Raw genomic sequence first — 25,563 nt, 5'->3', positions numbered from 1 at the left:
ATATTTTATGAATTATTGATTGACCTTTAACAAATGGTGATATAAATATTTCATCATCTTGGTCATCATCATTATCAATTTCTATTAAACTAATATCATTATTTAAACAAATAATTTCTTGATCTTCATCTTTAATATACATTTGTACATCCATTGATTTTTTCTATTTTCTTTGTTTTTTTTTTTTTTAAAAAAAAGATAATTAATTAATAATGTAATAAAATGAGACGAAATAAAAAGAGAAAAAAAAAAAAAAAAAAAAAATTTAAAAATAAAAATTCCCCGCCTTTTTTTTTATATTTTTTTATTTTTTTTTTTATTTTTTTATTATTTTCTTTCTTTCAATATTTTACCATTTTCATGGAAACTATATTAGTATAAAAGTTTAATGATTTTATTTTTATTAAAAAAAGTAATAACTTGAAATTTCAAACAATCAATTGAACTCTACACTGGAATTAAAAAGAAAATATTTCCAATTCAAGTAAAAAAAAAAAAAAAAAAAAAAAAAAAAAAAAAAAAAAAAAAAATTGAAAAAATAAAAAAAAAAAATTGAAAAAATTAAAAAAAATTGAAAAAAAAAAAAATCCTTCAAATTTGGCATTATTATTTATTTTTTAAAATTTTTTATTTTATTTTATTTTATTTTTTTTTTTAATATTTAATTAATTAATTTTTTTTTTAAAAAAAAAAAAATAAAAAAAAAAATGGAAATGAATTTAACATTCACAGAGAATAGATCAATTAAAATTCTAATTCTTCCAATTGGTGATATCTCACCAGAAAAATATAAAGAATATACAAGTTTAATTAAAACAATCAATATAATTGAATTAAGTAGTATTACAAGAAGTCAAAATGAATTATGTAAGTAAATATAAATATATAAATATATATAAATAAATCACATACAAATACAAATACAATATATATTAACATTGTTTTTATTATTATTTTATTTTTTTTATTTTTTTTATTTTTTTTTAAAGCACCATTTGAAAAAATATCATGGGTTGATGGTAGTATGATATTAAATTTTGTTGATATTGGTTCATTTCAAAGATCAGAGTATGAGGATCTTCAAACATATAAGAAAGTATTTGGAGTTATTGGTGTTGTAGATTGTAAGAAATCAAAAGATTTACAAGAGACGAAAAGATTATTCGAGATTGCAGTTGCACAATATCCATCATGTGTAAGCTCATTATGTTGTGCATTCGATCCAATGGATGATCAACCAGATTTAGGTTTAGGTGCAAATTTAATTATGATACCAAATAATAGTGATAGAAAGCATTTAATATTCTATCTAACTACATTACTCATCGATTTCTCTCATATGATTTTAAAATATTTTGAAAAAATGGTTTATTTATCATTAGAACATGATGGCACAGTTTCAACATTATTATCAAATCAGTATAATAATATTAATAATAATAGTAGCGGAATTATTAATAGTAATAGTATTGGTGGTAATAATAATAATAATAATAGTTTAATTGGAAATTCAACAATTGGTGGTGCTATGAATTCAGGTGTATTGGGTAGTAGTGTTATATCAAATAGTAATAATAATTCATTGATAACTACACCATTGGATTCAATTAAACTTTGGGATGAAATTGGTAGAGCAAAAAAGAGAAAGTTTGGTCGTTTAAATAAATGTAGAGGTGATTTTTGTTTATTGGCAGGTTCACCATTGGATGCTATTAAATATTATGATCTTTCAATAGATGCTTGTAGAAGTAATAATGATTGGGAATGGTTAGCTGGTTCTTGTGAAGGTTATATCTCTGCAGTTCTCTTAAAGAGAAACCAAGAATTTAATACTCAAGCTCAATCTTCAACCGTTAGACCAATTAATAGTCCAAATTCAATAACTGGTAGTAATAGTAATAGTAATAGTGGTAGTTATGGTAATAGTAATAGTGGTATAGTAAATACACCAAGTGGTGGTAGTAATTATAATACAAATAATACAAATAGCAGTAGTAATAATAATAATAATAATAATAATAATTCAAATAATACAAATAGTACAAATAATAATTTAAATAATAATAATAATAATAATAATAATGGAGTTAATGGTATGAATGGTACAATGAATATTTTAGATTTACAAATTCAATCAGATGATTTAAAGATTAGAGAATTAGCATCTGAAGCAATAATTAGTTATAATAAGAGAAAAGTACCACAATTTGAAGTTGATGTTATGTTAAAGTTTGCAAATTATCATATTTCAATGGATAGAAGAATTGAAGCATCCGAGCTATTGACCAATGCTTATGATTTTGGTATGGATTTATCATTTACTGATAGAATTACATTATCATGTTCAATTGCATTATTATATTATAGTATGGGATTTAGAAGAAAGTTTGCATTTTATTTACGTGAAGCTGCATTCCTTTATAATACAAGACCAGAGAATTGGGAAAAGATTAATCATTTACTTATAATAGCATCGAAATATTATCAATTGGAGGATCTTTTCTCAAATTCACCATCAAGATTCTTGGATGAAGGTGGTTCTAAAAAATCTCATTTATCATTCACATTGAATCAAATGAAAAAGTCAAATTCTGTTACCTCTGGTAGAAATAATAATAATAATGGTGGTGGTGGTGGTGGCGGTGGCGGTAGTAATGGTAATAATAGTAAAAATTCATCACCTACTAATGTTGGATTTCAAGCACAATATAATCAATTCAATCAATCTATTCAACAACAGGTTCAATCTAATAGTTCGAATAGATCATCATCGTCTTCATCGACATCATCAAGATTTACAAATAATATACCAGAATTATCCTACAGGAAACCAAAATTTGGTTGGTCAGTTATTCAAAGATATTTAATTTATAATTTAATATCAGTTAGTACCAATTTAATGGATTCATTGAATATTTGTAAATATATAATCCATTTATTAAGAACTCAATATAAAAAAATAGCTCAACAGAAACAAGTGGAATTTCAATTGGATTTACTACATCATAGTAAAGCATTATCATTAAGTATCAATACCAATGTTCATATGAATTTACTTGGTTTACCATTCATTGTAAAGGTTTCACCAATTCAATTACCAAATCAATTGGAACCAATTGTTAGACCTTCACAACAATCATTATTTGCTCAAAGAGAAAAGAATTCAAATAACTTTTTCATTTATTCACCCTATGGTGGTGGTTTTAGTAATGGTAGTGGTATTGGCGGTGGTGGTATTGGTGGTGGTGGTAGTGGTGGTGATTCAAATTCAAATAGAAAAAAAGTAGTTTGGGCTCAAGGTGAAGAGTGTAGTGTTGTAGTAACCTTATCAAATCCATTCAGTTTTGATATTTTCATTCAATCATTAACATTAAGTACTGCAGGTGTACCATTTGAATCATATCCATTATCATTTAAAATCCTATCATTAACTGATTCAATGGATATTGTTATCTCTGGTAAACCATTAGAATCTGGTCCATTGATTATTAAAGGTGTATTTGTACGTGCTTATAATTTATTATCAGAACATCCAGTTGATCCATATGGTAATTCAATTTCAATTAGTCAATATAATGAATTGGTTAGAATTGGTGATGCCTATAAAGTTGATATTTTAGAATTTGATTCAACAACAACCGCTAGTAATAATACATCATCATTTTCAAGAGATAATAATAATAATAATGAACTACCAATTGTTAATAAAATCAAAGCTACACCCAAATTACCAATACTAAAGGCAGATGTACCAACTCTAGGTAAGGTGTTGAATTTGTTAGCTGGTGAATCATTTAGTTTCAATTTAGAATTCCAAAATATTGGTACAACTCAAATCGATTCAATTTCAGTCTCATTGAATGAATTTGATAAAGCATTGAAAAAGAAGACATTGGCTGATAATAATCAATATTTCACAGATTCTGATGATGAAACTATTTCATTCCAATGGGATTCAAATATCATCAAATCTTCATTACCATTATTACCTGGCGAAACTTTTAAATTACCAATTAAATCATTTTCAAAACCATTCTTAATTGGTAATCAATTCATAATTGATTATTATTCAAATTGTGAAAATGAAGAAGAAGAAGAAGAATTTAATAATACCACTACCACTACAAATACCAATACTCAAACATTAACAGTAACAGGTAATACACAATCAACATTAACAGCAACCACCACGACAACAGCAACAAAGTATCAACGTAAAATTACAATTCCATTACCATTATCAATTACACATGGACCACAAGTTATAAATTTTGATATAGTTTATGCAAGTTCAAAAATTATTAAATCATTATCACCTTATTTAGTCGATAGATCAACATCAAATAATGGTTTATTTAAAGTTGAAAAAGATCAAGATTTAATTGAAAAAGATTGTGAAAATATTTATAATGATTATTGTTTATTATTATTTGATATTAAAAATTGTACTTCAACTCATACTTTTACAATCTCTTCAGAATTAGAATTAGGTATACCAAATATTGTTGATAATAATAAGGAAATTAATAATAATTTATCATCTAAATTTATTTTATCACCAAATGGTATAATTACAATTATTGTACCAATGAAAAGAGAATCATTACCTGATCAATTACCACCATTAAGACAAGCTAAAGGACAATATATTAAACCAAAGAAGAAGTTAACTGAATATGAAGAGTATGTCAAATGTTTAATTCAATACTATAAGGATTTATTAACAAGTAAAATTAAATTGTTATGGAATTCATCCGATAATACAAATGGTTCAATCCTATTGGATAATATCGTATTAACCTCAAAATTAATTCATAAATTGAATAAGGATCAAGTTTTAATTCAATTCAAAAATAATAAACAATTGGTTAAAACAATTGAACAAGGTGGTTTTGAAACAATTGAAGTTTTAGTTACAAATTTAACAAATACTCCAATTAATGGTTTAGTTTTACATATTTTACCAATAATTGATCAAACTAATAATAACAATAATGGTAATAACAAGAATAATGGTAACATTGTTGATGTATCAAATAAATTAGGATATATTGGTTCATTAACAACACCAATTCAAGAATTACCAGTCGGTGCTACTTTTAATCATTCTTTGGATGTCATATTCTTTGAAAGAGAATCTTATAAATTTATAATATCTTGTGAAATCTTTAAAACTAAACAAATTATTCCAGCTTCACATTCACTTTTAGTTAATGTTGTTTAAACCAAAAAAAAAAAAAAAAAAAAAAAAAAAAAAAAAAAAAAAAAAAAAAAAAAAAAAACAGAATTTAAATTATTGCAAGTTTCAATTTTTAGTTATGTTGTTTAAACAACAAAAATAAATAAAATAAAACAAAATAAAATAAAAGTTTAAATTATTTCAGCCTAACATTCACATATTGTTTAAACCAAAAAAAAAAAAAAAAAAAAACATTTTAAATTATTCCAGTTTCCCTTTCACTTTTATATTAATCAAAAAAAAATAAAAAAATAAAAAATCGTATTAAAGTTAAAAACTCTTAAACTAATTTCACATTTCCTATTTAATCCAATTTTAATTTCAAAAAAAAAAAAATGAAAAAAAATTAAAAAAAAAAAAAAATAAAATTAGATTTTTGTCGTTTTAACTGAAAAAAAAAAAAAAAAAAAAAAAAAAAAAATTAGGCTTGAAAAAAAAAAAAATTAGATTTTTTTTTTTATTTTCATTTTTTTTTTTTTTTTTCGCTTATATTCATAAATTATAATTGTTTCATATAACAAACAACTAACCCTCATAATCTTAAAAAAAAATAAAAAATAAAAAATAAAAAAACAAAAAAAGTAAAAAAAGTAAAAAAATAAAATTAACACAAACCCTTAAAAAAAAAAAAAAAAAAAAAAAAAAAGTAAAAGAAAACCATTTGTTGTTTTGTGGTTGGTTGTGTGGTTCAGTAATTTAAATAATAACTTTTTTTTTTTTTAAAAAAAAAAAAAATAAATAAAAAGAAGAACAAGATATTCTATTTGAAAAATGTCAAATTTTTATAATAACAATCCCAGAAGGAATACATTTAGATTAACAGAAAGAATAAAAAAGAAACCGTATCAAACATTAATTGTATTTATATTAATATTTTTGTTTTTATATGTATTTGGACCATTTGGTGAAAAGAAATCAAACAATAATAACAATAATCATCCAGTTTCAAAAACTTCTTCATTTACAGAATCATTATATACAAAATTTCAAACTGAAACATTTGCCTATAGAGCAAATGGTGATGTATGTATATGTATATTATAAATTATAAATTCAAACTTTATATTTCTAATATCTAGTATCTAATATTTTGTTTATTATAAATTACAGTTAAAAAAATATGATATATCAATTATAACACAATTTACAGTTGATAGATTTGATAGAATAGCAATGATGGCAGATAAATGGAGAGCACCAATTTCAGCAGCAGTTTATATAACGAGTTTTAAGGATATTGATGAAGTATTTAAATTGGTTAGAAATAGTTTTGCAGTTACAGAGTTTGTCGATTTACATTTTCTATTTGCAAATAAAACCAGATATCCAGTTAATAATCTTAGAAATTTAGCATTAAGAAATGCTAGAACCGAATGGTGTTTATTATTAGATGTTGATTTCATTTCACCATTGGGTATGTATGATTATTTACATTCAACTTTAGAGAAACTTGATACATCAAATAATAATAATAATAATAATAATAATAATAATAATAATAATAATAATAATAATAATAATAATAATAATAATAATAATAATAATAACAACAACGAAAATAATGATAATGATAATGGTAATAATAATAATAATAATGATAATGAAAAGAATTTTAAAAAGAAACAAGAAGATTTAAAAATTGATCCAAATGATTTTGAAGGTGATTTAAAAGCAATTGAAAAACTGAAAAGAAATGGTGAAAAATTATATGTTAAAAATTTAAAAAAAGTTTTAGATGGTAGTGAAAATAATCTTGGTAAAAATATAAATTTTAATAATAATAATAATGATAATAATAATAAAGATGATGGTGGTGGTGGTGGTTACTATTTAAATAGTGATAATAGTAATATAAATAATAATAATAAGATTGCATTTGTAATACCATCATTTTCAAGCTCAATTTCAAGATTTGATTTTCCAGATAATAAAAAGGATTTATTGGATTTTATAAAACAAGATTTAATTAAAGAGATTAATTCAGGTGTTTGTCCAAAATGTCATGGTCCAACAAACTATAGTAGATGGTATTTATCTTCGGAACCTTATTTAGTTCAATATAAATGGATTTATGAACCTTTTTTACTTTATAATAGATCTCAAATTCATGACTATGATGAACGTTTAAAAGGTTATGGTTTTGATAAAAATTCTCATACTTTTGGTATGGCTGCTGCTGGTTTTGATGTAAGTTTTTAATTTTATTATTATTATTATTATTATTATTATTATTATTATTATTATTATTATTATTATTATTATTATTATTATTATTAACTCATTTTTTATTTTTTATTTTTTAATTATTATTAAAAAAATATATAGTTTGTAGTTTTACCAGATGCATGGATTATTCATATGAATCATGTATCGAAACCATGGGAAGGAGCTGATACTTTTAATGAACAAATGTTTGATTGTTTATCAATAGTTTGTGAAAGTATTTTACCAGATGCAAAGAGTAAAAATGGATATGATCCAAATGCAAAATTATTTAATGAACCTTTAAAAAATAATGATAATTGTTTAACAAGAGAACATTGGTAAATCGAATTCTCTGCCCAAAAAAATATATATAAATATATATATATATAAATATATATATATATTAGTTTTAATAAATAATATTATTTATATCAATTTCCGATTTTTATTTTTATTTTTGGATAAAATCCAAAATTAAAATAAAATAAAATAAAATAAAATAATCAAATAAAAAAATAATAAAAAAAAATAAAATAAAATAATAAAAATAATAAATAAAAAAAAAAAAAATTAAAAAAAAAAAAAAAGAAAAAAAAAAAAGGAATAATAAAAAATATTTTTTTATAAAATAAAATAAAAATCCTAGAAAAAATAAAAAAAATAAAAATATTTATTATTTTTATAAGTTTTTTTTTTTTATGTGTAAAAATAAAATCGCCATTTGAGAATTCGATTTAAAAAAATAATTAACTTTATTATATTTTTATTTTATTTAATTATTTATTTTTATTATTATTATTATTATTATTATTATTATTATTATTATTATTATTATTATTATTATTATTATTATTATTATTATTATTATTATTATTATTATTATTATTATTAGTACATCTAACCCTAGTTAATTTTAAAGCCAGAACAACTGTTTAATATGGTCAAATAAAAAAAATAAAAATAACAACATTGAAAGTTAAATGACTGTGTTTTAAAATACAATTTCTTGTAATTTTTACCCCAATTATTTAAAAAAATTTTATTTATTTTTGAATTTTTTTTTTTTTTTTTTTTTTTTTTTTTTTTTTTTTTTTTTTGGCTCAAAAAATTTCTTCCCCGAACTATATTAACCAAAGTTTGTGTTTTTTTAATTAATTCCTTAAAAGAAAACTTTTTTTTTTTTTTTTTTTTTTTTTTTTTTTTTTTTTTTATTTTTTATTTTTATTTTTTCATAAATTTTATAAAAACAAAAAATATAGAAAAAAAAAAAAAAAGACATATTTAAAATGGTAAGCCATCGCTTTTCAACGGTTGAACAAAAAGAAATTGTTGAAGGCGTATTTTCTAGGGACCAAAATACTTTTAATAATTATTTTGTATCGTAAGTTTTCGATTTATTTATTTATTTATTTATTTAATTATTTTGGAGACTCTATAAAAATTAATATATATTAACAAACATAAACAAATTAAAAAAATAGTAAAATATTTGATTTAAAGAAATTAAAAGTTGATGAAATTAAAGCAATATTAAAGATTGTTAGACATTATAGACCAAATACAAGATTACAAGGGAATAAACCTCAATTATTAAGCTCATTAGAGAGTATAGCTTTTGGTCCATCCTCCTCATCTTCATCCTCCTCATCCTCCTCATCTTCATCATCATCTTCTCATCATAATCATAACCATAATAATAATAGAATAGCACCCCCAACACCACAATATGCTCTAAAACCAAATGCAATTTATTTACAACAGAGACTACAAGAAATTGAGCGAATACATAATGCTCAAAGACAATTAGAATCTATATATCCAAATATTTCTACTAACAATAATAATAGTACTACTACTACCACCACCACTAATAATAATAGTAACTATAATAGTAGTAATAACAATAGTAATAGTAATAATAACTTCAATTATAATAACAACAATAATAATTATAATAATAATAATTATAATAATTATAATAATTATAATAATAATTATAATAATAATAATTATAATTATAATGGTAGTATTAATTCAGAACATCATAATCAAGCATCTAATAATTTTCAATTACAAGTTCAAAAATTAAATGGTGGAATTAATAATTTTACAGATAATGTTCAAGAACCACCAAGACAATATAAAGATACAATGCAAAATATAACTAGATTTATATTTACAATGCAAAATAAATCAAGCTCTGATTATAATAATCCTTCAGTTCAAAAGAAACTACAACTTAATGATAGTAGTTTTGAGGAAAAACAATCACCATTCTTTCAAGAACTTGATAAATTGGTGATAACATCATTCGTTTCCACTGTAACCGTTTCATTTAGTTTAGATTTAGAGACTTGGAAAATCATTGAAGCAGCACAACAGAAATTATTAAACCCATCATTACCACCACCACCTCTAAAAGACGATTACTCAATTCAAATTAGGTTATACAATAAACAAAGTGGTAGTGATATTCATTACGGTTCAGATATATATTTATCAGTCAATGGTAAATCAATTAATAATGAGCAATTTAAAAAGATTAGAACTAAATCATTTTCAAATCCATGTGTAATTCAAAAACCAATTGACATCACCCACTTGGTGAAAAGATCTGATAATAGAGTCAATTTACAAATTCAGAATAGAACAAGTGGTATCATGGTTGTACAATTATTAAAGAACCAAACTCTGCAACAGGTGGTTGAGGAAATTAAAATGAAGTCGGAAATGGAGGAATCTCAATCGGCTGATAAGAGACAAAAGAAAAATGAAGATGATTTGGAAGAGTTAACCTATGATTTAACAGTTCGTTGTCCTTTAAGTTTTAAAAGGATTGAATATCCTGCTAAATCTAAAAAGTGCACTCATAATCAATGTTTTGATTTATGTAGTTTTACAGAGTATTCAAATCAACAACAGCTTTGGAATTGTCCAATTTGTCATGCTGTTGCTCCTCCAAATTTATTATTAATAGATCCATTCTTTCAAAAACTTTTATCACAAGCACCTTCAACTTGTGAAATTATTACCATTTTTCCTGATGGTCATTGGGAATATAAAAATGAATCTGCTGAAAATTTTAGTGATGATGATGGTAAGGATGATGCTGATGGTGGTGGTGATGGTGATAAAACTACCACTACTGCTAATAATATAGAGATTGTAGATTTACTTGACTCTGATGATGATGGTAATAATAATAATAATAATAATAATAATAATAATAATAATAATAATAATAATAATAATAATAATAATAATAATAATAATAATAATAGTAATGATATTCCAACTCAAACTGTATCAACTTCAAGTGTTGCAACCACTATGACACCCTCAACTTTAACGACATTGGATCAATCAGCAACGACATTAGATCAATCAGCAACTACATTAGATCAATTAGCAGCAGCATCAACAACTACAACAACTACAACAAATCTCGGTAGTGAATCTGTTCCTTATGATGAAGAGGAAGAGGAAGAAGAGGATTCTGGAGACTCTGATGAATTTCGAAGTAGTCCTATTGAAGAAGAGGAGGGGGAGGAAGAAGATGAAGAAGAAGAGGAAGAAGAGGATTCTGGAGACTCTGAGATATACAGCTTTTATTCAAGAGCAGGAATTAATGCAGGTGAGGATGAGGAGGATGATGATGAGGATGAAGATGATGATGATGAATGTGAATGTGGTAAAGTTCATTCAAATAAACGTAAAAATATACTTCATAGCTCTGTTTACTATAGAAATGAATTTTTAAAGAATGCAAAAAAGAATAAGAAAAATAGTGACAACAATAACACTAATATTAATAATATTAATAATATTAATAATAATAATAATTCAAGAAATAATAGTGCAACTGATCCAATTGTAATTGATGATGATTAATTATAAATATATAAATTTTATTTAAGTTTAAATTATTATTTTTTTTTTTTTTTTATAAAGATGTATATATAAAACCAAAATAAAGATAGAAATAATAACAATAAAAAGATTATTTTATATTTTTTTTTTTATTTTTTTTTATTTTTTTTTTTTATTAAAAAACTTTATTATTATCATTATTTTTTTTTTTTTATTACTTTTGTACAAGAATTACAATATTGTGAGGAAAGAGGTGAAAAGCTTTTTTTTTTTTTTTTTTTTTTTTTTTTTTTTAAGAGAACATACGACGACCTTCAACACTAATATTGTGAGCACGAGGTGAACCTTTATATGTTGTTTTCTTTAATTTTGATGCAATTTCTTTATCGATTCTATTGATTGTTCTAACTGGAGAATCAACTGGTCTATGTTGATTCTAAAAATTTTTAATAATAAAAATAAAAAAAACATTATTAGTAAAAAATTATTGGATCATTAAAAAAAATTGGATTTAAAATTAATTTTTAAAAAAAAAAACTTACAATACCACTATTAATTGGTCTATTAACATAATCTAAAGTAACTTTTTTACAACCAGTTGCATGTTTAATATGTTCAGGTAAATAATCAGTATATTTCTTTGATAAGAGTTGTAAATTATCATCACCATTGGCGCTTGAATGTAATGGTGACTGAATTTGTTTTTGATCAACATGCACATCATTAAACTCTTGTCTAATTTGAGAAGGACGAGTCCATTTATCAAAGATATCATATGCCAACTTTTTAATGGATGGTGTTTCAGTCTCCGAACGTTTGATAAGGGTGATGGCTCTACCAATTCTTGGAGTACATTCCATTTCACTTGATGGAGGTGGAAGATCAAATAGACCCTTCAAAAGGACCTCCTTGACTTTATGATTTGGTTGACTACCATCTGGTAATGGTTTTAACCATTCAGAGATAACATCAAAGATACCATTGGAAATACAAGTTGAATGAAGAATTTTCTTTGATAACATTGCATCCACCTCTGGTAATAATTTGGTTTTATTGAGTGCTGGTTTCTTTTGTTTGTTTGCAACATTATCCTCTTGGAAAGCGATATTCATTCTATCGATTAAATCAATGACTGCTGGTTTCTCACTCTCTATAACTTTACCAACATCGATCTTTCTTTGAATATTTCTTTTACCTAAATCTTTTGAGAATGAATTTTCATTTGATTCTTTCTTTTTCTTTCTTGGTTCTTTTGGTTCTTTTGGTTCTTTTGGTTCTTTCTTTGATGACTTTCTCTTCTTCTTTTTACTACCACCACCACTACTGTAATCTTCATCTTCTTCACCCCCATTTTCATTTTCATTTTCATTGTTTTCTTGTGGTTGTTCTTCCTCTTCATCTTGATAATCTTCATCTTCATCTTTCTTTCTCTTTTTCTTTGGTTCCTCTTGTGATGCAGTCATCTCCTCATCAAATACATCATCCTCTTTATCATCTGTAGTGGTTGTGGTGCTATGTGATTTCTTTGATTTCTTTCTACCTAATCTTTTTGGTTTTTTCTCTTCACCATCTTCACCATCTTGTTCAGTTTGTTCTGTTGTCTCTTCATCAAAATCAACATCACCTGTAGTTTTTGAAACTTCTACACCTTCATTTTCATTATCATTATTATTACTATTACTATTACTATTATTACCACCTTCCTCTTCATTCTCTGCTAATTTCTTTGCTTCTTTCTTTGCTTTTTTAGCCTCTTTCTTTGCTTTTTTAGCTTCTTTCTTTGCTTTCTTTCTTTCTCTTCTTTCTTCTTTAGTTTCTTTTTTATCACCCTCAACTTCTTCTTCTTCAACCTCTTCTTCTTCATCCTCTTCTTCTTCACCTTCTTCATTTTTATTTTCTTGATTTGAATCAGATGTAGTGGTTGTAGTGGTTGTAGTGGTTGTAGTAGTTGGTGGTGGTGGTGGTGATACTTCTTTTTCAGCATTATCTTCACCACCTACTTTATCAGTTTTTTCTTTTAATTCACCACCATTATTATTCTCTTGTGAAGTTGAGTTTACTACTGGTATTTGTGTACTAAGAATTTCATCATCCTCATCATCCTCATCATCCTCTTCCAACATTATTTTTTTATGATGTAATTTATTTGAAATATCATCTTCATTTGTATTATCAGTTGGTTGATTAATTGATTCTTTATTGTCTTCTGTAGTTGATGCTGTTGTTGTAGTTTCGACTTTTTGTGTATTCATTGCTGTTGTTGTAGTTTGTTCTTCTTGAACTTTTTCAACTACTGTTGTGGTTGCAACCACATTTCCTTCAATATTATTATTTTCTGTTTCCATTTTTTTTTTAAATATATATATTTAAAAAAATAATATCTAAAAATAAATAGGTTACACACAGAAAAAAAAATAATAAAAAAATATATAAATGAATGTATGTATTAAAAATAAATAAAAAAAAATAAAAATAATAATAAAAAAAAAAAAAAAAAAAAAATGAAATTAAAAAAAAATAAAAATAAAAAATATAAAAAAAAAAAAAAAAATAAAAAATAATTAAAAAAAAATTTCGTTTAAACGGTTAGTTTTAAAATTTTTTTTTTTTTTTTTTTCTTTTTAAGTTCTAATTTGGACTTTTTTAAAAAATTTGTTTTAATTTTATTTTTTTTAATTATTTTTTATTTTATTATTATTATTATTATTATTATTATTATTATTATTATTATTATTATTATTATTTTTATTATTTTTATTATTTTGACTTATTTTTACCAAAACCCAAAAAAAAAAAAAAAAAAAGCAACAAAAAACTGAATTTCTCAAGACTATGGGGAGTTGCATAGAAAATAAAAAAATAAAAATAAAAATAAAAAAATAAAAAAAAACATTCACAAACACCAGCACCGCATAAAATTACTTTTCACCAATTTAATACTGAAATTTTTACATCATACCACCCTTTACCAAAGACCAAAAAAAAATGAGAAAATAATTATATTTTTTTATTTTTTTATTTTTTTTTTATTTTTAAAAATTCATTTTCATTTTTTATTTTTTTATTATTTTTTTTTTTTAATTAATTCCAAGACAACCAAAATAAAAAACAAATAAAATGGTATCAGATAATCCACTCCAACAAGTCCGTGAATCAGCAAATTGGGTTAACGAACATTCAGATAATGTTAAAATCAACTTTAATAAAATCAATGAATTTTTAGATAATCTTAAAAAAGGTAAATAAAAATAATTTTATACAACTTTTTATTGAGATAATAAACAATTTAATAATAATAATAATTTTTTTTATTTGTTTTTTTATAGATGATTATGAATCAAAATCATCAACAGTTTTATTTCCATTAAATTATTCAAATTCACAACAAGAAATTAATTTTTGGTTTTTATTAGATTTAATTAATTTTGGAAGTGGATATAGAAAAGAGTTACATGAAGCATGTAATAGAGGTGCATATGAAACTATTTGTTATGGATTGATGGGTATGTTTTTATCACAGGGTGGGAAATTAACAGCCAATTTCCTTAGTAATATGTCATTGAATGATGTTTCACAACTATTTAATATACCAACACAAGAGGAATTTGAAATTCAAGCTGGAATTTACTCATATCGTGATACACCATTAAAACAATTGGCTCAATCAATTCATACAGTTTTAAAAGAAAGTTCAGAGATTGTTTTAAAATTAGGATTTCAAGATTTTGGTGATTGGATTTGGAGTATTACAGATCCATCTAAAAGATCATCATCATCATCATCAACAACTCCATTGGCATCAGATTTAGTTAAAATTTTAGTTGAAACAATTCCAGCATTCAATGATCAAGCAAACTATAAAGGTCATCGTATTTTCATTTTTAAAAAAGTTCAATTATTAGCAGCAGATCTTTATCGTCGTTTCAAAGATACCATACCTGATCGTTTTAATTTCACTGATATTAATGATGTTACCGTTTTCACTGATAATGTTTTACCTGCTGTTTTAAGAAATGTAAGTTTATATTATATAATATATAAATAATTTAATTTTATTACTACTAACTTATTTTTATAAAAAAAAAAAAAAAAAAAAAAAAAAAAAAAAAAAAAAAATAGTTTGGAATTTTAGAAGTTTCAAAAGAATTAGAAGAACGTTTAAATGCTGGTGCTGAATTATTACCTGGAAATGATGAGGTTGAATTAAGGGTTCAAGCAATTCAAGCATGTATTGAAATCGTTTCAATTGCAAAGAAAAGAACTGATAATTTTATTAAAAATGATGTTGAATTTGACTACTATCTTTGGACAAAAGGTAAAGATGGTGTAATTAGAAAAGTTGAAAGACATTATACAAAGAAAACTATTTTTTATTGAAAAATATAAAATAAAAAAAAAAAAAAATATCATAAATATTTTCATACTCCCGCGACCCATTTAAATGGTTATATTTATTTTTTTTTTAAACACAGATTTTTAATATTAAAAAAAAACCAAAAAAAAAACAAAGAAAACAAATGGTGGGGGTGAAAGTAGTGGTAAATAAACTGGTTTTCAAAGCATTGCATATTACAAATTTTGTTTTTATATTTAGTTAATTGGCACCAAATAATTTTTTATTTTTTTAATTTTATTTAATTTTATTTTATTTTATTTTTTTTTTTTCTGTGCACTTTTTTTTTTATATTCATTATTTATTCAATTTAATTTATTTGAAATATTAATAAAAAAAAAAAAAAAAAAAAAAAATGAAGATTAATAAGTTTATATTAATATTTTTTATTTCTTTCTTAATAATTAGTTCATGTTTTGCTTCACCTGTAAAAATTAAATTATATAAATAAAAAAATAAATAAATAAAATTCCTTTACTTAAATGGTTTTTTTTTTTTATTTTTTTTATTTATTTTATAGATAAAATGGAAAAAAACTAAATTTAAAAGTAATGAAAAGAGTGAAATATATGTTGATAGTCAAATTAAACAAATGAAATTAATTTTAAATAGTGATGAATTTAAAAATGGAAATTATAATAATTTTAATTCATCAATGGTTAAATTTTCAAATCAAATTCAATTATTTGAAAATGATAAAATATTGGCATTCTTTTTAGATCAAATTAGAGATTATTTTTCAGAGATTGGATTCGATCCAATTACATTGGAAAGTTATATTAAAACACTTTGTAATACATTGTTAATTTGTAAAATTCCAATTTTAGGTGATGCAATTAATTTAACCGTTGATACAGTTGGTATATTATTAGAAGCTCAATGTTATAGAGATAGAATTTTAAATACACCTGTTCTTGGTGGTTTAACAACTTCTTCTCCAACAAAACCGCCACTATTGCCTCAAAAACAACATTAAATTTATTACAATTTGATTAATTATATATAGTTCAAAAAAAAAAAAAAAAAAAAAAAAATTAATTATAATAAAAGAAACTAATAATAGTTTCTTTTATTGGAATAATTTTTTTTTTTTTTTTTTTTTTTTTTTTTTTTTTTTTTTTGGAATATTTTTTCAAACTTTTTTTCATATTTTAAATTTATTTTTTTAATTAATTTTTTTCAATGATAGTTCTCATAATGAAAATTACAATAATTAATTGAAAAAAAAAAAAAAAACACGGTAAAATGGGGTTGTTTTTAAAAGTTTTTTTATTGTTATTATTGATTTTCACTTTGAAAAATAATTTTTGTTTTTTTTATTTTTAGGGGGTGTGCTGTCACTTTTGTGATTTTTTAAGCTATTTAATAAAAAAGGTGTGGGAATTAAATAAGGGATTAAAATGAAAAATCCATTAAATGGTGGTTATTTTTAATTTTAATTTTTTTTTTTTATTTTAAATTTAAGAAAAAAAAAAAAAAAAAAAAAAAAAAAAAATGCACCTACAATTAAGATCTATAACAACAATATATACACCACCTTCAATAGTATTTGGTTTTGGGGTAAAATAAATTATTGCAAATAAAAGAAAAGTTGTAAAAAAATAAAAAAAAAATAAAAAAAAAATAAAAAAAAAAGTAAGTATTAATATTAATGGATACAATGCCTTTAATGGTACAAGGTCATAATTTTATTATATTAATATTATAATCATTTAATTTTATTTTATTGAAATTAATTTTTTTTTTTTTATTTTTTTATTTAAAAAATAAATTTTATAATATTATTTTTTTTATATTATTTAAGAAATCATATTTATTAATTTTTTTTTTTTTTATTCATTTATATTAAATTTCATAAAAATGGTGTTTAAGAAAATATTATTTATTTTAATATTATCTTTATTATATTCATTGGTTTTATCTGAAGTAACTATAACTACTTTTTTTAATTTTTTTTATTTTTTTATAATTTTTTTTATTTTTTTTTTTCTAAACAAATTTTTTATTTTTATTTTTTATTTTTTTATTTTTTGTTTATTATTCATTTTTATTTAGGAAATTAAAAATAATGAAAATGATGCTAAATCATTTGTAATTGAAAAAGTTATTGGACAAATTCAAGAATATGCAAATAAATATAATTTAAATCAAAATCAATTAGTTAGTGTAATAACATATGCATGTAGTTATAAACCAGAGAAATGTTCAATTTATAATAATCAATTACCTGAAAATTTATTATCAACAGCAAAAGTAATATTACAATCAAAATCTGATGAAATTGTAAAATTAATTCAAGATAATATTAAATCAAATGATTTTAAATTCTCTGCTGAAACCAATAAGAAATTGGAAAGATTATTAATTAGTTTAAATTTATTAGGTGGTTTAATAGGTGGTACAAATGGACCACCAATAGCCGCTTCAATAAATACTCAAAATGAACCAGACAATAGACAAAATGCACCAATCGCTCAAAATTTCCAACAGTATCAACAAAATCAACCAATTCCAAATCAAAATCAAATTTCAAATCAAAATCAAATTTCAAATCAAAATCAAAATCAAAATCAAAATCAAAATCAAAATCAAAATCCAACTTCACAAGATAGACAAGCTCAACTTGAAGCACAACTTCAAATGGAGAGAGATTATAGGGAATCTCAACATAGACGTGAAATGGAGGAAAAAGCACGTTTGGCTGCATTGGCACTTCAACAACAATTGGAAAGACAACAAAATGAAGAAAATCAAGAGGAATTTGATGAACTTGTACCAATTTTAAATGAGATTCCAGATATTCCAGTTCAAACACAACCACAACCATCTATTCCAGTTGTTAAAACAAAACCACCTCAAACTGAACAACCACCTCAAACTAAAAAACCAACTCCTGCTCCAACATTACCACCACCACAACCACCACAACCACAACAACCAAATACTCAATCACCACCAGTTGTTCAAACAAATTCACCAAAATCTGAGAGTACTTTATCAGATTATGCAAGTTACTTTGACCAATTCTTAAATATCGTTGATTTATTCACTCAAAAGTATAATCAACAACATCAACAAGATAAAAAGGTTGAAAATAATAACCAAATTGATAATATTGAAATTGAAAATAATCTTTCAAAAGTTTCACCAGCACTTTCAAAAAAATAAAATTAAATAAATAAAAATTTTTAAAATTAACAATTTCCTTTAGTATATACCTTATTTTAATTTTTTTTTTTTTTAATTTTTTTTTTTTATTTTTTTTTTTTTTTTATTATCTTTTTCTACTAAAAAAATAAACAAATAAGGTAATTTATAATTTTTTTTTACATCTAATTTTTTCATTTTATTTAATAATTTCATAATGTTTATATGGTTAAAATCTGAAGATTTTTTTTTTTTTTTTTTTTTTTTCTTTTTTTTATTGAAATTATAATTACTTGTATTTTTATTGTATCCATATACCCATATAATACCCATATAGAAGTAGATTTTAATGAAAATTTTAAAAAAAATCGAAAAATCCATTTTACAAATAAATGTTCAACTTGGGGGTTATTGACCAATGATTAACATACAAATAATTTCTATTTATATTGTTGAAAATTGTTTACCCCCAGTTTCTTACTGTGTTAACTGTTTTTATACATTTTTATTTTTATTTTTATTTTTATTTTTATTTTTATTTTTATTTTTCATTAATGGTTATCACCATAGTATATAGCATACTAATAATAATAAATGGGCTCAATGAAATTATTTGTTTGAATATTGAACAATATTAAACTAAAAAAAACATTGAATTAATAATTTATATATTTAAAATATATAATTGTTTTTTATATATAAATCCTGATATTTTTTTTTTTTCATATTTTTTTTTATATTTTATTTCAAACTTAATTATTAATTATAAATTTTTTTTAAATTTTAATTATATTTTTTAATATTCTATCTTTTGTTTTCAAAAATAAAAAAAAAAAATAAAAAAAATGAAAATATTAAAAATAATTGTAATACTTTTTATTTTTATATTTTTTATGGGAAATTCTAATGCAAATGAAATCTATCAAGAAGAAAGTGAAGTTGATGAAATAAACAGAAATAAATTTATAGTTGATTTAAGAGTAATTATTATAAGGATCTTATAGATTTTTTTTAATATTATTTTTCTAATTTTTATTTTTTTTTATTTTTAATTTTCCATTTTTAGAATGATAAAAATGATGTATCTTTAAAATTATTTAATAAATTAAATGAAGATGAAAAACAAAAATATTTTATATCAAGAATTAAAAATTATTTAACAGATCAAAATTATGATTTAAACTATTTAGTTGATAATATTGATGTAAAGATTACTTCATTATGTTCAAAATATAGAAACTTTTGTTATCCTGAATTGTTTAATAAAGATGGGATTCCAGTTAATAAAGGTATAATTATTATGGATCAAGATAATATGGATGAAAGAGTACAAAAATCAATATTTGGTCTATCAAATTTATTTAGTGGTTTATTTGGTGCAATCATTGAAGCAAAATTATTATGTCCACGTGTTACATCAACTTCTGGTTTAATTGGAGTTGATAATATCCCACATTTAATTGGTGGTGCTTTATTAGGTGGCGGATCTTCAGGTTTGTTAGGTGGTTTATTAGGTGGAGGTAGTGGTGGTTTTAAAACTCAAACCCCTGTACCTACCCAACCAAATGGTGGTGGTACTGGTTTCATTGGTGGTTTCATAAGTGGTGGAAGTACAAATGGTGGTGTAACACCATCTTTAACTCCAACTCCAACATCGAAACCATCAAGTGGTTTTTTAGGTGGATTTATAGGTGGTGGTGGATCAACACCAACACCCGCACAAACACTTTCATCAACTCCAACCCCAACCTCAACTCCAACCCCAAATCCAACTCAAAAACCAGTATCTAGTTTCTTGGGTGGTTTATTTGGTGGTTCAACAACTGGTACAACACAACCTATTCAAACACCTTCACCAACCCAACCACTACCTACACCAACACCTACAACTACACCCACTCAATCACAAACACCAACACCCACTCCAACTAAAGAATCTGGTTTTTTAGGAGGCTATTTCGGTGGCTACAATACACCTACACCAACACCAACACCTACAACTACAACTACAGCCACCCAATCACAAACACCAACACCCACTCCAACTAAAGCATCTGGTTTCTTATGAGGCTATTTTGGAGGTTACAATACACCAACACCAACCCAAACACAAACACCAACACCAACACCAACTCAAACACCAACACCTACACAAACTCAAAGACAAACTCAAACCCCAACAATAACAATAGCACCAACACCAACACAAACTCAAACCCTAACACCAACACCAACACTAACACCAACCCCAACTCAAACCCCAACAATAACACCAACACTAACACCAACACCAACTCAAACTCAAACACCAACACCAACACCAACAAAAGCATCTGGTTTCTTATGAGGCATTTTTGGTGGTATCAATGCACCATCCTCAACACCAACATCAATATCAACAACACCAACATCAATATCAACAACACCAACACCAACACCAACAAAAGCATCTGGTTTCTTTGGAGGCTTTTTAGGTGGAATCAATACACCAACCTCGACACCAACACAAACATCAACTCAAACACCAACACCAACACAAACTCCAACGCAAACACCAACACAAACACCAACAACTCAAACTCCAACACCAACACCAACCCAAACTCCGACTCCAACACAAACTCCAACTCCAACACAAACTCCAACTCCAACACCAACACAAACCCACACACCAACACCAACACCAACACAAACACAAACACAAACACAAACACAAACACAAACACAAAATTCAACACAAACACAAACTCCAACACAAACACAAACTCCAAAACCAACACAAACACAAACTCAAACACAAACACCAACACAAACACCAACACAAACACAAACACAAACACAAACTCAAACACAAACACCAACTCAAACTCAAACATCAACACCAACTCAAACTCAAACACAAACTCCAACACAAACCCAAACTCCAAAACCAACTCAAACTAAAACACCAACACCAACTCAAACCCAAACACAAACTCCAACACAAACTCAAACTCCAAAACCAATACAAACTCAAACACAAACTCCAACTCAAACTCAAACACCAACACCAACTCAAACTCAAACACCAACTCAAACTCAAACTCAAACACCAACCCCAACTCAAACGCATTCTACTCCTCCGCCATCCAATCTATTGCCAGGTTTAATAGGTTTTATACCAACCTCAAATACCCAATCAACCTCAACAACTGGAAATGCTCCATTTGGTGGATTGATTGGAGGTATTACGCAAACCACTGAAAAAAGTGGATACATCGGTGAATTTTCAAATATAAAACCAACTTTACCACCTACAGTAACTAAAAAACCTTCTACAACATCACCAGCAATATCTACAACAAATGCTAATGAAACACCAAAACCAAGTGGATTCCTTAGTGGAATTTCCACTAGATCGACAACAACCTCAACAAACCAACAACCATCAGAAAAGAGCGGATTTATTGGTGGAATTCCAAATTTATTTTCAGTTAAACCACTAACACCATCAACATAACACCAACATCAGTCACAAAACTACAAAAAATAATTGGGGGTTTGGGTCAAAAACAAATTAAATTAAAATAAAATAAAATAAAATAAAATTTATAGATAAATAAATAAAAAAAAGTAATAATAATAATGATCTTTTTTATTTATATAAAACCACCCTCAAATCCAATTTTTTTTTAAAAAAAGTAAAAAAAGACAAATTTAAATAAATATAATAAATATATTATAAAATAAAAAAATAAATAAAATATAATTATTATTTTAAATTTCCCCCATATTTTTATTTTTATTTTTGTGTGTTTACTTTTATTTAAATGAATATAAAACCCACATAGATTTAGAGATTTTGAATAAAATTAGTGGTAATCTAAATTAATTTATTTTGATCCATATAATAAAATAAATATATATTAATATATAATATAATTTGATCAAAAAAATCTATTTTTTTTTTTTTTTTTTTTTTTTTTTTAATGTAAAAATTATAACAGAAATTATTTAAAAATATAATCCTCCTTAATTTAATATTTTAAACTCTATTATTTTTATTTTAAAATTTTTGCTAGCAAATAAAAAAAAATAAATGTGCATTTCAACAATTAATTATCATAATAAAATCAAAAGTGATCATTAAAAATTATCTGACAAATCAAAATATTGATCAGTTTGAAGACATCATTTAAATTATCTATATATAAATAAAAAAAAAATAAAAAAAAATTAAATTCACAACAAAAAAAAAAAAAAAAAAAAAAAATCTTATAATGGTCAAATAAAAGAAATCATTACAAAAATCTTTTACCAAAAAATATAATTGATTTTTTAAAAATGGCTCTTTATCAAAAAATAATTTTTATATTTTTATAAAAAAAAAATAAAAAAAATAAAAAAAATAAAACAGGTAATTCAAATTTAAAAAATTAAATAAAATAAAGAATCCCAAGTAAAAAAAAAAAAAAAAAAAAAACTAAAAAAGAACTTTTAAAAAGCTTATAACAAAAATGTTATCAAGTTAGTAAATAAAATAAATAAAAAAATAATTAATCACAAATAGATATTTTTAAATTAACTTTTTTCTTTTTTCTTTTTTCTTTTTTTTTTTTTTTTTTTTTTTTTTTTTTTTTTTTACTTGTATTTTTTTATAGAATCAATAATTAATATTTCAATAATATCCGAAAACAATAATAATAATACAAGTACTTTAAATAATAATTCACCATCATTTAAAATACAATATAATATAAATGAAAAAACATTTAATTTACACCATACTTTTTTCTTTACAAGACCCCATTTCTTTTTTTAAAAGTCCTTGATTGCTTGCTTATTTGTTGTGCCAATGAAAAAAAAAATAAATAAAATTTAATAATTTCGAAATTATTATTATTATTATAAAAATAAAAAAAGTTACTACTTGTTTCTTTCTTTCTTTCTTCTCCTTTCTTTTTTTTTATTGTGAATATAATTTACAAATTATTCTTGTTATATATATATCAAAAATAAATTTTTTTTTTTTTTTTTTTTTTTTTTTTTTTTACAACTTTTTAACAGAACCTAAAATTTGAGAAGAATAAGGTAAACCAATATTAACAGATTTTGATTTTTTAGCCATAGAAATTAAAGTAGTTATATATTTAGTACCAATTATATATTGAGTTGGTTCAATGTTAAATTCTTTTAAAGCATCACCAATGATTTTAATTGAATCAGCTTCAGCTTGTGCTTCAATAATCTTTGATTCAGCCTCTGCTCTTGCAGATATAATTAAAACTTGTTGTCTTCCTCTTGATAATGAAATTTGAGCTTGACAATCACCTTCTGCTTCTGTTTTAGTTTGTTCTCTAAAACCTTCTGCTGAAATTACATTTGCTCTACGTACACGTTCTGATGAAATTTGTAAATGTAATGCATCCTAAACATATATATATATATATATATATATATATATATATATATATATATATATATATATATATATATACACATAATACATATTAATTAAAATGAATGAGAGAGTATATACATATATATATAGTTTAAAACTTACTTGAATTGATTGTGAAGGTAAAATTTCTAAAATTTCAACTTTTTCTAATTTAAAACCAAAATTTAAAAAGATACTACTAATCTTTAACATTAATGTTTTATTAATTTCCTCTCTTGAGGCTAAAGTATCATCTAAACCCATATCACCAATGATTGATCTTAGTGATGTTTGAACCAATTTCTCTACACATAATGCTAAATCATAAACTTCATAAACTGCTCTAATCGGATCAACAATACGATATAGTAACATTGGATGTACTTTAATCTTTACATTATCACGTGTAATAATTGATTGTAACTGTAAAAAATAGTATATATATATACACACTATTAATATATTGAAAATTTGAAATTCTATCTATATCATTAATATATATATATACATACAGGAAAATCCATTAATGACTCTCTTGTATCAATTTTATACATTAATTTTTGAGTTACTTTATAATTTTGTTTACCTGTTGTATAAATATTTGAATCATAATAAGTTGTTGTATATCTCCAAAGTAATGGTTTAATTTCATCAATGAATGGTACTAATACATGAATACCTGCATCACATTTCTTGTGAAATTTACCAAACTATTGATTGTTATGTTGAGTTATGTTTATAAAATAAATAAAGGAATGATTGTTAATATTAATATTAATATTAACTTGATTTAACAAAATTTGAAATGAAGGGGTATATTAATTACTCTTTCTACAATGACACATGTGCCTTTTTCAACTATAAAGATCTTTGAAAAAAGATTCAATATAATTATTAACACAATAAATCCAACAAAACCTGCTAAAACGATTAATGAAATATCTGCACCATTCATCTTTGATATTATTAGTATTTTGGGGTGGTCTATTATTAAAAAAAAAAAAAAATTAAAAAAAATTAAAAAAAAATAAAAATAAAAATAAAAATAGATTAATAACTGACAAAAACATTCAAATTTTCATTTTTTTTTTTTTTTTTTTAATTTTATATTTGATTTTTTTTTAACAATGGTTTAATTTTATTTATTTTTTTAATATGAATATAGTATATAAAAATAGAATATTCAAAAATACACAAATTCATATTAAATAAAAAAAATAATGAATGAAACCCTTCTGTTTTTTTAATTTTTTTTTTTTTTTTTTTTCAATCAAAAAAATATCAAAAAAT

General features: G+C 23.2%; 11 protein-coding genes across 11 annotated transcripts in view; 8 read left to right on the top strand and 3 right to left on the bottom strand.

Annotated features, from left to right (window-relative positions):
- The window catches only part of DDB_G0295827 (leucine-rich repeat-containing protein), a gene marked incomplete at both ends in the record, with an annotated part of 1,963 nt that extends 1,809 nt beyond the window's left edge, over positions 1-154 (bottom strand). Inside the window, one exon of the mRNA XM_002649132.1 lies at positions 1-154. This exon is cut by the window's left edge and continues 1,257 nt beyond it. Coding sequence (XP_002649178.1) covers positions 1-154 — 154 coding nt within the window.
- A 553-nt stretch (positions 155-707) lies between these two features.
- On the top strand, positions 708-5,224 carry DDB_G0274803 (hypothetical protein; the record flags this gene model as incomplete). Its single annotated transcript, XM_638845.1, has 2 exons — positions 708-867; positions 990-5,224. The coding sequence occupies 2 exons, from the start codon at positions 708-710 to the stop codon at positions 5,222-5,224; spliced, it is 4,395 nt and encodes a 1,464-aa protein (XP_643937.1).
- Positions 5,225-6,010: 786 nt separating this feature from the next.
- gnt15 (hypothetical protein) lies at positions 6,011-7,786 on the top strand (the record flags this gene model as incomplete). The annotated part of the gene is made up of 3 exons (XM_638844.1): positions 6,011-6,262; positions 6,350-7,426; positions 7,565-7,786. The coding sequence occupies 3 exons, from the start codon at positions 6,011-6,013 to the stop codon at positions 7,784-7,786; spliced, it is 1,551 nt and encodes a 516-aa protein (XP_643936.1).
- Positions 7,787-8,730: 944 nt separating this feature from the next.
- On the top strand, positions 8,731-11,335 carry DDB_G0274743 (MIZ-type zinc finger-containing protein; the record flags this gene model as incomplete). Its single annotated transcript, XM_638843.1, has 2 exons — positions 8,731-8,825; positions 8,926-11,335. The coding sequence occupies 2 exons, from the start codon at positions 8,731-8,733 to the stop codon at positions 11,333-11,335; spliced, it is 2,505 nt and encodes an 834-aa protein (XP_643935.1).
- A 271-nt stretch (positions 11,336-11,606) lies between these two features.
- DDB_G0274327 (IWS1 family protein) lies at positions 11,607-13,659 on the bottom strand (the record flags this gene model as incomplete). Its single annotated transcript, XM_638842.1, has 2 exons — positions 11,607-11,750; positions 11,857-13,659. 2 exons carry the CDS (start codon positions 13,657-13,659, stop codon positions 11,607-11,609), a joined length of 1,947 nt encoding a protein of 648 aa, XP_643934.1.
- A 772-nt stretch (positions 13,660-14,431) lies between these two features.
- Positions 14,432-15,691, top strand: DDB_G0274745 (hypothetical protein; the record flags this gene model as incomplete). Its single annotated transcript, XM_638841.1, has 3 exons — positions 14,432-14,552; positions 14,641-15,329; positions 15,434-15,691. The coding sequence occupies 3 exons, from the start codon at positions 14,432-14,434 to the stop codon at positions 15,689-15,691; spliced, it is 1,068 nt and encodes a 355-aa protein (XP_643933.1).
- A 371-nt stretch (positions 15,692-16,062) lies between these two features.
- DDB_G0274747 (hypothetical protein) lies at positions 16,063-16,683 on the top strand (the record flags this gene model as incomplete). Its single annotated transcript, XM_638840.1, has 2 exons — positions 16,063-16,134; positions 16,228-16,683. The coding sequence occupies 2 exons, from the start codon at positions 16,063-16,065 to the stop codon at positions 16,681-16,683; spliced, it is 528 nt and encodes a 175-aa protein (XP_643932.1).
- Positions 16,684-17,107: 424 nt separating this feature from the next.
- On the top strand, positions 17,108-17,276 carry DDB_G0274749 (hypothetical protein; the record flags this gene model as incomplete). Its single annotated transcript, XM_638839.1, has 2 exons — positions 17,108-17,129; positions 17,173-17,276. The coding sequence occupies 2 exons, from the start codon at positions 17,108-17,110 to the stop codon at positions 17,274-17,276; spliced, it is 126 nt and encodes a 41-aa protein (XP_643931.1).
- Positions 17,277-17,567: 291 nt separating this feature from the next.
- Positions 17,568-18,875, top strand: DDB_G0274751 (hypothetical protein; the record flags this gene model as incomplete). Its single annotated transcript, XM_001134602.1, has 2 exons — positions 17,568-17,633; positions 17,763-18,875. 2 exons carry the CDS (start codon positions 17,568-17,570, stop codon positions 18,873-18,875), a joined length of 1,179 nt encoding a protein of 392 aa, XP_001134602.1.
- An 872-nt stretch (positions 18,876-19,747) lies between these two features.
- On the top strand, positions 19,748-22,132 carry DDB_G0274801 (hypothetical protein; the record flags this gene model as incomplete). Its single annotated transcript, XM_638837.1, has 5 exons — positions 19,748-19,834; positions 19,921-20,911; positions 21,047-21,190; positions 21,302-21,997; positions 22,104-22,132. 5 exons carry the CDS (start codon positions 19,748-19,750, stop codon positions 22,130-22,132), a joined length of 1,947 nt encoding a protein of 648 aa, XP_643929.1.
- Positions 22,133-23,883: 1,751 nt separating this feature from the next.
- DDB_G0274345 (hypothetical protein) lies at positions 23,884-25,228 on the bottom strand (the record flags this gene model as incomplete). Its single annotated transcript, XM_638836.1, has 4 exons — positions 23,884-24,261; positions 24,397-24,696; positions 24,786-24,983; positions 25,100-25,228. 4 exons carry the CDS (start codon positions 25,226-25,228, stop codon positions 23,884-23,886), a joined length of 1,005 nt encoding a protein of 334 aa, XP_643928.1.
- Between the last annotated feature and the right edge of the window lie 335 nt (positions 25,229-25,563).

This window comes from Dictyostelium discoideum (genome assembly GCF_000004695.1).
Source record: "Dictyostelium discoideum AX4 chromosome 2 chromosome, whole genome shotgun sequence".
Taxonomy (NCBI): Eukaryota; Evosea; class Eumycetozoa; order Dictyosteliales; family Dictyosteliaceae; genus Dictyostelium; species Dictyostelium discoideum.
The sequence above is the reverse complement of the archived record's forward strand: the minus strand, read 5'-3'. Positions and strand labels throughout refer to the sequence as shown.